Source organism: Eubalaena glacialis, chromosome 8 (genome assembly GCF_028564815.1).
Source record: "Eubalaena glacialis isolate mEubGla1 chromosome 8, mEubGla1.1.hap2.+ XY, whole genome shotgun sequence".
NCBI classification, from domain to species: Eukaryota; Metazoa; Chordata; class Mammalia; order Artiodactyla; family Balaenidae; genus Eubalaena; species Eubalaena glacialis.
Genome location: NC_083723.1, coordinates 115529042 through 115541491, shown reverse-complemented (window position 1 = coordinate 115541491; position 12450 = coordinate 115529042). Strand labels below are relative to the sequence as shown.

Below are 12450 nucleotides of genomic sequence, written 5' to 3'. Positions count from 1 at the left end.
AGAAGCTAACAAAGCATACCATGCTCATTCTATAGGTGGTATTTTGTATTTTTCAATGTAGGGTAATATTAATATTCTGATTAAACAAACAGTCTCATACACAACTCCTTACCTTGGGAGTAAGGATCTGCTCCTGGGCTCATGGTAACTTTATCCATACACAGACATTCTGCTTCAGAGGTCAGTAGGACGGCTTTCTATCTCCTGAATCATGGTGAATAGAAGAAGGTCACTGGTGACTTTCCCCCTATGGGTAGTACACTTAAAGCTTCTCATGACTTGATGTTTACGTTACTTTGTGATTAACTGCACACCATCTGGAGCTCACAGTAACTTCCACTGTTTCTCACTCCTATTTCTCCCTTCCTTAAATTTTTTCCCTTTCATATTCCCCTTTCCTTTCACATACATGTGTTTTTAATAATAAATTGGGTTTCTTTAATTCCATTCTGTAATTGGGCCTCTCAAAGGTAATTTACCTCTCTTCTCTTGTTTTCATGCATATTTGGCATAAAGAATTCCTTGGAATATTGTTTATGAGCAGGACAAAAGTATTTAAAATATTTTGAATGATTTTCTTAAAAATAAAAATGATTCAAGTTTGGATGCTTCAAATGTCTAGAATGCTCCATGCCTTGTGCAGGCCCTAGCACATAGAAAGCGACCTTTGACATTTGTTGAATGAAGCTGGAAAAAGAAAAATAGACTAAACATTTTATTCCTGAACGATGAAGCAAAAAAAAAAAAAAGCTTTTAGACTTCCATTTAGACCCACTTTAACAGGCCATATCGTTTAATGAAAAGGATCCAAGCATCATTCTCGTAACTTGGCTTTTCCTACATATATATATATATATATATATTTTTTAAATAAATTTATTTATTTATTTTTGGCTGTGTTGGGTCTTCGTTTCTGTGCGAGGGCTTTCTCTAGTTGCGGCGAGCGGGGGCCACTCTTCATCGCGGTGCGCGGGCCTCTCACTATCGCAGCCTCTCTTGTTGCGGAGCACAGGCTCCAGACGCGCAGGCTCAGTAGTTGCGGCTCACGGGCCCAGTTGCTCCGCGGCATGTGGGATCCTCCCAGACCAGGGCTCGAACCCGTGTCCCCTGCATTGGCAGGCAGATTCTCAACCACTGTGCCACCCGGGAAGCCCCCTAAATATATTTCTATTAAATTCTGCCTGACTGTTGCAACCTCGGGGTTTCAAGTCTTATTTTTATGACACGGAGACGTTCGTTATAATGGAAATAACACAAGTAGTATGGGCTTCCCGTCTTTCTCCCTCTAGGATTTCAACTTCTTCTCGAACACCATCCTCCTCTTCTAGTAAATCCTACATTACAGAACAGGCTTAGGACGGAGGAGAAGAGAATTAATCGGAGCCATGGAAACGGCCGAGCGGAGGAAACGTGTGAGCAGGGGGGTGGGCAGGCGGGGAACGTACCATCCCCTGACGACGGCGCCAGGGCGCTCCGAGGATCACGTCACGCACCTCAGGTGACGTCACGACCGTGACACGCGGGTGACGCCGTTGCCGCGGCGACTTCCAGTCGTCTCCGCCCCCTGCCCCCGCCCCCCGCCTAGCGTCCTTCCCCCAATCCCCTCAGGCTCAGCTGTGCAGGGGGCAGCAGGCCGGTTCCCGAGGTGGCCCAGGCGCCCTCCCGCCGCCGGCGCCGCCCGGGCCGTCCCTCCCCGCCGCCCCCCGCCCTCCGCCTCCGCCTCCCCCCGCCCTCCGCCTCCCTTCCCCCTCCCCGCCCAGCAGCGGTCGCTGGGGCCAGGCTCTCGGTTATAAGATGGCGGCGCTGAGCGGCGGCGGCGGCGGCGCGGAGCAGGGCCAGGCTCTGTTCAACGGGGACATGGAGCCCGAGGCCGGCGCCGCGGCCTCTTCGGCTGCGGACCCGGCCATTCCCGAGGAGGTGAGTGCCGGCGCGCCCTGCACCCCTCCCGTCTCGGGGCTCGGCTGGCTGGTGTTTATTTTGGGGAGAGAGGTGGCGGTGGGGGCTCTGGTGCCCTCAGCCACCTTCCCTTCTGGGCGCTGCGGGCTGGGAGACGGGCATTCCCCTCCTGTGCCTCTCCGTCATGCAGCTCTTCGCTACGTAAACACACACAATGGCCCACGGGGGTTTCCCTGGCCCGCATTTGGGGCTTGAGGGATTCGGGCAGCGGTGGTGGAGCAGGAGGCTATCAATAGGGGGCGAGACTCAGGGTTGGTCCGAGAAGGTCACGGCTGGCTGAAGGTAGCCAGCCTCGCGTCTGCTGGATGTTTTCTTTATTTTGGGTTGGGGGCGGGGGAGGCTGGCGGCGGCATCTGGGTGGAAGATGTCGGTCAGTAGCCGGGGCCGGGACCCCAGCCAGAGTTAGCGTTGTATGTAATTATTACACGGTCACGGTGATGATGGGGCGATCATTCCCTCTCTACTCTCCCTGACTCTGCCTCTTTTCAGGCCGCTGCCCTCCCATACACTTCTCTACTTGTTAGGGGAGATTGCTCTTCACCTGTTTTAACCAGCGGATGGTCTTTACTTTTTCAACCCTAAATGCCACTGTTTCCGTTCTTTCTCCCATCCCGGTCTCAGGCCCCCGATTCCTAATGTTTGTCAGTATTCTGTCGCCGACCGGTAACCCCCATGCCAGTTCCATCTGCCGCCCCGCTCCTTTGCCAGTGGTCGGACCTGCCTGCCTTCTAACCTCAGCTTCTACTTAAGACCATTTTTGCACCTCTCTTATCTTAGTCCTGTTGAGGCCTTCTAGTTCATTTCACCGCTCGCTAACGTTGTTATCGTCACAAATCCTTCTGAACGCTTTGGAGCTACTTACTTTCTGAATCGTGAAGCTGTCAAGATTCCGTCAGGTTTCACTTGCACTTCCATTGTGCATCCACACCTCTTTGTTTATTCCTACCCTTTTTTTTTTTTTTTTAATAGGTGTGATTGATTTCTTTCCGTTGTCTTCCTTTTTGTCCCAATTTTTTTCTTTTACTTTTTCGTCTTTAGTCCTTGCTTCTCTCATACATTATTTAGCCTCTTATCACCTTGTCAAATGACTTTATTTACATTTTGGTTTTTGTTACGTAAAATTTATTACATTTAGTGTTTGGTATTGTATTACATAAAATAATACACTTTATTGTACTTTACAAATAATGAGATAATATATGGTATAATAACTGTGCTTTACAATTATTGATTAGATAATGTGACTGGCTCCGTTGACTTTGCTCAAAGTTCTTTCCTTCCTACTACAGTACTTACATTTTGTTTCCCAATTCTCATAACGTCTCGTTCTTCTGTCAATGCAGTTCTTTTTCCTGCTTCATCATCTTTACTTTGGAAATTCATTAGATATGGTTGCTCTATTCAGTATCAGTTTGTTCACAATAATATTTGTTTTCCATTCTCTTATACCACTTCCATCTATGCCCAAGATGTGTTCTGTACCATCATTTGATCTCATCTAAATTTCTCATGTATACATACATATATATATCTTTTATGAATATATATATCTTTTACACCACTTTCCGCTTACTTTTCTGTTTGCATTTCTGCTCAGATCAGTTTCCTCTAATATCTGTTCATTTCCCCCAACTTCTTGGATTTTAAGGATAGCACTCTTTCCTTCTTCCATTTCCTAGTTTATTCTGTTTTCCTTGTCCCCAGTTGCCATTCATTCTGCCTTGTTTCCTGGCTTTTGGTACTTACTTGCTGAAGCTTCCTCTTGTCTTCCCCACACCTCCACATTCCTTCTTATTTATAAACAGCTTTGTTCCGTTGACATGGAAATTTATTTTTAGGATACATTGTTTTTAATGGATAAATACTAGGGGTCACATCTGCTGTCTATTTTTTCCATGAATCGGATATGCCTTTGTCTTACTCTGCACAGGTGCCTCTAGGCTTGCTTTACTCTGTAGTGCATGTGTGGCTTTATTGAATTGTATCTAGAAGAATGGGTAAATTAATGGGCATGGGTTATGAAATCGTAATTCTCTGATTATAATTGTTTTCGTTGAGAACTTTGTTTCAGAGTTATTAGAACAGTTTGTAATGATATAGAGAAGCCTTTTGTTAAGTACAATGTCCGCTACCTTATTTGAAAGGGCCAGATTATTTGAGCTCTACTCTCTGAAGATTCTGATTCAGTAGGTGAGAGCTAGGGCCATGAGTTTCTGTATTTGGCACACTTCCTGGGCAGTTATCATGTATCAATAGTTGAGAACCTCTAGGCTAGATGAATTTAAACCTCAAGTTTAAATTGGCAATAACTGGAAAGCATATTAGTATCTCTTGAAACCAGAAGGATACTCAACTAATTTTAATTACTTAGAAGTGTTTCCCACTGCCTCCTCCACCCAGGTTTTAATGGTTAATGATGAATAGTAGTTTTTCCTCCATATTTTCTTACAGGAACTTATAATAAATGTATTTGACTGGGGGAGGGGGGAGTAAAGGGTTAAAAATGAATCTCTTTCTAATATAGATATCAGTGTTATGGATGGTAGAATAAGTTACTCCAAGAAATAATTTTAAGTTTGAAGTTGGTATCTGTTTATCCACTGGAAACTGAAATGTACTGTGGTCTTTTAATTGAACTGTCTTCTATGCACTTAAAGAGATATAATTGTCAAGTGCATGGAAAGAAATGAAAAAAATGTGTCTAAAGAATTACCTTACTTGAAAATACAGGTTTTAAAAAGTTTCTCAGAGTAAAAGCACATTTATTATTGAAAAATTAGAAAAATGTAAGTACAAAAAGTTCTAGAAAATTATCTGTAATCTTGCCACTAAGATATAATTACTATAAACATTTTAGTTTATATCCATATACTCCTTTTTTATGCTTGTGTAATGTATGTGGTTTTGTAATATTTTTAAACTTAGCGAGGTAGTAAAACATTTTACTTATCAGATACACTGTGATTTTAACAATTTTTTTATATTAGGTTGTTTCTAATTTTTTTTATTCTTGTTATCAAACATCTTGAACACAGAATGTAGATTTAGTTTTTATTTTTATTTTTTTTATTTTTTTATTTTTTTTTTTTAGATTTAGTTTTTAAAATTACGTTGGGAAGTGAACAAATTTTAAGTCCTGTATTTGTAAGTATTACTTTGTAGATGCTCAAAATAGAATATTCTGGTAAATGACAGGAGCTTATTAAATATTTATCAAATAAATGTGCTTATACTTTCGGCATTAAACGTTTACTTCTGACCATTTATATTTCCCTGATGTTACTTTCTTTCTGTGACAATATGGTATAATAAGGGACAATGTGACCATATGGTATAAAAATACATTTATTTAAAAAAATGTGTTATGCCAGGGTGTGATGTTTATTAACTGTTCTTCTTGTATTTCTGTAGAAGGGTGCCTCTTACAATTAAAATTGTATTGTTTTCAAGATCTCTTATCACCAATCTTAGTTAAGCTGTGTAATTATAATAATGCATCGACTAAGTAGTATTCTGGGATGGAATATCCTTTATAATGAGGTCCACTGTATTAAAACACATCTTTATGAATCACGCCAAGCCAGGTTGGATTACATCATGCTTTTAAAAAGTGGTAGGCCCACTAAACTTTGTGTTTCTGCAGTTCTGGCTATTGCTGTTAATACTTGTTAAGATACATTCGAAGGTGGACAAAACATGCCTGTTAGGTAAAACCATAAAATAACTGTGTGTCTTTGGTGTTTCTAGCGTTCCCTTTCTGTAGTCTTTCTCTCTTATCATTTAATAAACTCCCTCTTTTAGGCATCTGCTCACCTCTTCCTTTATTTAGAAATTTTTCTGATATCAGTCACTTATATATGCTGACTATTAAAGGAATTGATTGTCAGTAAACGGATTAAGAAAGGAACGTTGGAACTGAGTACTTGAATCCTTGAATGTAGTAGAACCCGAAAGCAAACTTGATTTAATTGTATTTAGATAATAGGCCAGAAAAATTATATTAAGATAACAGGCTAGAGAAGTCTGATTTATCTTGATTCCCTGTCTCTGGCTTTCCTGTTTAGGAAGCTGATCAGGTCTTAACAACTGGAAACCTATGTTCTGTGAATGGTAGGGAAGAAAGGGAGGGAGCAGGCTACATTGCTTTGTTAGCATTTTCTAAGACTTGATGCTTACCTTGTTAAAGAATGAGACAGCTCTTAAGTGTTCTTCGTGTTTCTCCAACCATAAAGCTGTTTTTCTCCTTTAGAAATGCAAACGTGCATTTTTTTAATTTGACATCTTGATATTAATTTAGCTGAGTACTTAGTGAACATTTTGTGTCATAATCCTCTTTTATGAAATTCAGTATGTTCCTATGCTTCCTATATTTCTGCCTCAAATTATCTTTGAAATAAGCTTTATAGTCAGTGGCTCTTACTGGATTTTGTCTTCCTCAAAAGTTGAATTGTTTTAAGTCCTTTACTCATTCTCTTTGTCCAGTTCATCTACATTGGTTATTCTGTAAAGTCAGGATCAGCAATAGTTATACAACTTCTGAATTCAAAATGGATGAGCCTGTTGAGGAGCTTTTCTGTTTCGTAAGCAGCGCTTTTGTAGCCATAATGTTGTAGATACTTAATATAAGAACCAAAATCTAGCCTCATTTCTTCCATTCCTTCCTTAAATATTTGGTGGAGAGACATTGACATGTTCTGGGAGGTAGTTTTTATTTTTCAGCTTTCTTTTGTCTACCAACCCAATTTGCTGTTATGCATAATTAGCAGGGTAGTCAGAAGAAACTCTTTAATACAGCCTCCACCCTAACAGTAAGCAGTTATTTTTTTTTCCCCTCTACCCTCTGAGATTATTTTGGTTTCCATGTTTTCTCTTGGTCTTAAAAAACTATTATTCTTGTTCCTTCCCATATCAGGACTATGCTTATAGAGGGAAAGTGATGCTCAATAACATTACATTTCTTTCTGGGTCCTGGGAATGCCCTTGATAAAGAATATAAAAATTGCTCGGAACTCAATTAACTTTATATCTTCTGGAAGCTCTGTAACATCAAATGAAACATCATTTTCATTCTTGTAATGTAGCTGCAGTTATTGACAGCACTTTGGGAACAAATGTACCGTAGGGCGGTGGTTTTCCAATTACTATAGCGCTCTAGCACCGTTTTTAAAAAACACGTTAGCACTGTAAGAAATACAGATTTTGAGTTGCTCTAATACCTATATACATGAAGCAGTTTTTGTCTGTTTTGTACATTTTTTTAATTCTCATTTGGCACATACATACTCAGATAGTGAAAGAGTTAATGTGTACAAAACAGAGAATATAGCCAATATTTTATAGTAACTTTATTTATTTATCTTAATTTTTTTATTTTTGGCTGTGTTGGGTCTTCATTGCTGCGCGCGGGCTTTCTCTAGGTGCGGCGAGCAGGGGCTACTCTTCGTTTCGCGCGGGCTTCTCACTGCGGTGGCTTCTCTTGTTGCGGAGCACGGGCTCTAGGCGCACGGGCTTCAGTAGTTGTGGCTCGTGGGCTCTAGAGCACAGGCTCAGTAGTTGTGGTGCATAGGCTTAGTTGCTCTGCGGCATGTGGGATCTTCCCAGACCAGAGCTCGAACCCGTGTGCCCTGCATAGGCAGGCGGATTCTTAACCACTGCGCCACCAGGGAAGCCCTCTAGTAACTTTAAATGGAGTAAAATCTGTAAAATTTTTGCATCACTATGTTGTACACCTGAAACTAATATAATATTGTAAATCAACTATACCTTAGTTAAAAAAAATTTTTTTTAAATAATTAGTGAATGAAACCCTATTAGATATGGTACACTCTGATTTTTCTATACCATTCAGTTCTCTTTTTTTTAAAGCTACTCATAAAATCAATTTATTAAATTGACAACCACCTAGTTGCAACAGACAGTTGGAAAAACACTGTTTTGAGGCTATCAAGGACTTTCTTCAGAGGTTACCTGAAGTCTCTATTTAGTCCCACTACACCTTAATTGTTGAAGTTCTTCATTTATCTGCATTACATGTTGGTTTCCTTGAAGAAAAAAAAAAAGGCTTAATGGCTGTAAAAATTTTAGAGCTACTGTGTATGGAAGGGAGATTTGTGCTGACATGAATCTTCCTAAATGTAATAATCTGTGTAGAAAATTTCAACAACTTGTGTTTAAGGCAGTGGTCAGCAGACTTGTGTAAAGGGTCAAGTGGTAAATATTTTAGTTATTGTGGGTCTAACTGCTCTGTCTCTGTCACAAGGACTGAACAGACTCAAAAATGGTATTGCAGCGTAAAAGCAGCTAATAGACAATATGTAAATGAATGAGTGTGACTGTGTTCCAATAAAACTTATTTATGGACACTGAAATTTGAATGTGTCATGAAATATTCTTTTTTTTTTTTTCATTTAAAGATGTAAAAACCATTCTTTGTTTGTGAGCTGTACAAAAAACAGGTGGTGGACCATATTTAGTTCATGGGCCAAAGTTTTCAGACTCCTGGTCTAGGGGAGACTAAGTATATCATATTTGAGGTTCTGAAATTAAGGTGTGGGTTAGAGTTCTATAGAAAGTTCATAACCGCTTTTTAAAAATCGGGTTTATTGGGATATAATTTACACATACTATAATGTACCATTTTAAACACACAGTTTGATGAGTTTTGACAAATGTATATAGTCATGTAACTACTGCCACAATCAAGAGATAGAACTTTTGATGGAAAAGTTCCCCAGTTCCTCTTTGCATTCATTTTCCTCCCCACCCCACCTCCAGCCCCTGGCAAACACTGGTCTGATCTCTAGCTTTGCCTTTTCTAGAAAGTGATATACATGAAATCATACAGTATGTGGTCTTATGTATTTGGCTTCTTTCATTTAGTTTGATATTTTTGAGATTCACCCATGTTGTTGCATGTATCAGTAATTAGTTTCTGTTTATTGCTTAGTAGTATCGTGTGGATGTAGCATGACTTATTTCTACATTTACCAGTTGATGAGTAGTAGGGTTCTTTCTAGTTTTCAGCAGTTATTAAGGTTGCTATAAATGTTTGGGTTCGGGTTTTGTGTGGACACTCGTTTTTATTTCTCTTGAGTAAGGACCTAGAGTTTGGACTGATGGGTCGTATGGTAAGTCTATATTGATATTTAACTTTATAAGAAAGTGCCAAACTTTTCTAAAGCAATAGAAACCATTTTGCATTGCCACCCACAATGAATGAGAGTTCCAAACTCTATCCTTGTCATGTCAGTCTTGTTAGTTTTAACCATTCTAGTATGTATGCAGTATTGTGGTTTTAATTTGCATTTTCCTAATGACTAATGATGTTGGACATCTGTATATATGCTTATTTACTACCCATATATTTTCTTTGGTGCAGTATTCATTCACATCTTTTTATTCTGTATTTACCTTCTTATTATGGAGTTGTAAGAGTACTATATATATACTCTAGATACAAGTTCTTTGTATCAGATATGTGTTTTGCACATGCCTCCCAGTCTATGGCTTGTCTTTTCATTTTCCTAAGTGTCCTTTGAAGAGTAGAAGTTTTATTTTTGATGAAATCCAATTTATCAATTTTTTCTTTTAGGTTTCAGGCTTTTTTTGTCCTACCCAGTATATCTTTGCCTAACTTAAGGTCATAAAAATTTCTCCCATGTTTTCTTCTAGAAGTTTTACAGTTTTAGCTTTTACATTTAGGTCTGTCATCCATTTGGAGTTATTTTTTATATGTATTGTGAGGTAAGGGTTAAGGTTTGTTCATTCTTTTTTGTATGGATGTCCAGTTGTTTCACCTTTTTTGAAGAGACTAACCTTTTTCTGTTGAATTACCTTGGCACTTTTATTGAAATCAGTTGATTATGTTTGTGAGTTTTATACTCTGTTTTATTGACGTATATGTCTCTTCTTTGGCTGGTACCACACTGTCTTGATTGCTTTATAGTTCAGTCATTTTTTTTTAATTTTAATATTTGTTTATTTATTTATTTATTTGGTTGTGCTGCGTCTTGGTTGCGGCAGGCGGGCTCCTTAGTTGTAGCTCACTAGCTCCTTAGTTGCGACATGTGGGGTCCTTAGTTTTGGCATGCGAACTCTTAGTTGCAGCATGCATGTGGGATTTAGTTCCCTGACCAGGGATCGAACCCGGGACCCCTGCATTGGGAGCTCGGAGTCTTATCCGCTGCGCCACCAGGGAAGTCCCTATGGTTCAGTCTTAAAATTAGGTAGATCCAGTTCATAGGATTTTTAGAACTTTAAAATTTGATTTTTAAAATTTTTTGTGCTATTGTCTTTTGAAAGGACAGGGTTCATAATTTGCTTCCAGTTCTCAAAGGTGTCTTCTACTCAAAAAAAACTTAAGACTCACTGTGGTATATAGTTAACACACCCCTATCTTGAATCATTTGGTGGAGAGGTTGTGAAAAGTGGCAGGTAAAGAAACATGTTTCATCCAAAATTAATTTTTTTATAAGAAATGAAGGCGATATCCTAATAGGTGGCACCAAAAAGTCAATAATGTCTTTTTTTGTCATCATATTTCAAAAATGTTAACTGTAATCAAGATACGTTTAGGTGAAAGTGAATATGCTAAGATATTTATTCACCAAAAAAGACATGGAAAATGTCAATCAGGTGGTGGGGGATACTAGTTTATAATACTAGCTGTGTCATTTTCCATCTTCAGCATGAGTTTTTCCATTTGAAACCTATGTCATGTTCTGTGATGTTCCAGAATTAGCACCTTTATTACGCTTAGAGGCATCATTAAATTGTTGTTACTAAGGATAAGCATATGATGGTTGTTGGTCATATTTCTGCCTTTTTCATTTGGACCCATAGGACCCTTTACCTTATTTTAAATTACAATGGTAGTAGCTTTTCACTGCTTAGCCTGGAGGGCTTCCCTACAATATAAAATGATATTTCTAGTTATGATTTTTGCTTAAGAATTATGAACATGTTTCCTGATTTTTTTGTTTTTTAAGTTTCCTTATGAAGGAAGGAAGACTTAAGTCTTAAAAATGAGCATAAGTCTTGAATATCTGACAAGTACAGAGTCATGTGACAATTGGGAAGGTATATACTGTTCAGGCTTTCGTTCATGTTGTAAGTAGTAGTATTCTAATTGTATTTGGCTACCTTGCAAATTTGGAAATGGCACTTACAGGGAGAGAGAACCATAACATTTTGGAGACTATTTTCAACTGTTGTTCCAAAATTAGTGTGTTTAAAAAAAAGTATGCATCTCCTTATTGTAAAAGATGCCTTGTGTTTAAATTAAGAAATACTCTACTCTTGTTTTACGTTTTTTCTTTCACTAAATATATAACCTTTAAGTTAATAACACCAGAAAAATTTGACTTTTTATTTCCAGAACAGCTTAAATTAAATAAAATTTTAGGATGCTTTGAATTAGTCACTTACCTTTAAACAGGTAAGTATTTTGAAACAGTTTAAAATACTGCTTGGGGTTGTTCCTCCATTGACCTAGGATTTTTAAACTGTATTTGCTACATTACAGAACTTATTTTGCAAAGTAAATTTCTTTTTTTTTTTAATTAATTTATTTTTGGCAGCATTGGGTCTTTGTTGCGGTGCGCGGGCTTCTCATTGCGGTGGCTTGTTATTGCGGAGCATGGGCTCTAGGCGCGCGGGCTTTAGAGCGCAGGCTCGTAGTTGTGGCTCACGGGCTTAGTTGCTCCGCGGAATGTAGGATATTCCCAGACCAGGACTCGAACCTGTGTCCCCTACATTGGCAGGCAGATTCTTAACCACTGTGCCACCAGGGAAGCCCACAAAGTAAATTTCTGTTTGAGTTTATAGATGTGCTCTATTAAAGGGGATCACTAGGTCCAGCAGTAACATTGTAAATAGTTATTAGAACCTCTGTTTTTTGTTTGTTTGTTTTGTTTTGTCACCTTGGATCTAATCCCATTTTGTCTGTTTTAAAGTTTATACTCTCTACTTAGAAATCCGTCTGTAGCATGGAGGGAAAAAACCCCAACAGTTACTAATTTGAGAATTTTATTTTTAAAGTGTTCTTATTAGCATAATTTCTGGTAATGTTGTATGAAGGTAATTTAATTCCCATTTATTATTTTTTTAAAATCCTATCTTTTCTATGAATCCCAAACAATTATTGCCTTTGTAGCTTTTTTTTACTATAAAAAGTTAAAGAACTATTGTGAATTATTCCTAAATAACTCAGAATTCATTTCTTACACATTATATTACTGTATTTCCATGGGAATGGTGTCAGAGAACTTCAGATAGGAAAGACATTATGATTCAGTGTAGTCCTTACATTCCTGTTTTACAACCACTGAAAGTGTTCATTTCATCTTAGTTTTTACATGCTTTCTTCTAAGATTTGAAATATTCTACCCATATATTTTTCCTGCACATGTCTTCTCATGTTAACAATAAATTACACAATCTTAAGTTTCATTATACATAAGAATTTAGTTCAGTGTAACTTCTGATAACTCTATT

The 12450-nt window shown here is 38.3% G+C and overlaps 1 protein-coding gene across 4 annotated transcripts in view; it reads left to right on the top strand.

Moving 5' to 3' along the window:
• Window positions 1-1608: 1608 nt before the first annotated feature.
• The window catches only part of BRAF (B-Raf proto-oncogene, serine/threonine kinase), a 161882-nt gene continuing 151040 nt past the window's right edge, over window positions 1609-12450 (top strand). For all 4 annotated transcript variants that reach the window (XM_061198827.1, XM_061198825.1, XM_061198824.1 and 1 more), the window contains exon 1: window positions 1609-1917. In XM_061198827.1, coding sequence (XP_061054810.1) covers window positions 1795-1917 — 123 coding nt within the window. In that variant the 5' untranslated portion in view covers window positions 1609-1794. The remainder of the gene's footprint in view (window positions 1918-12450) is intronic.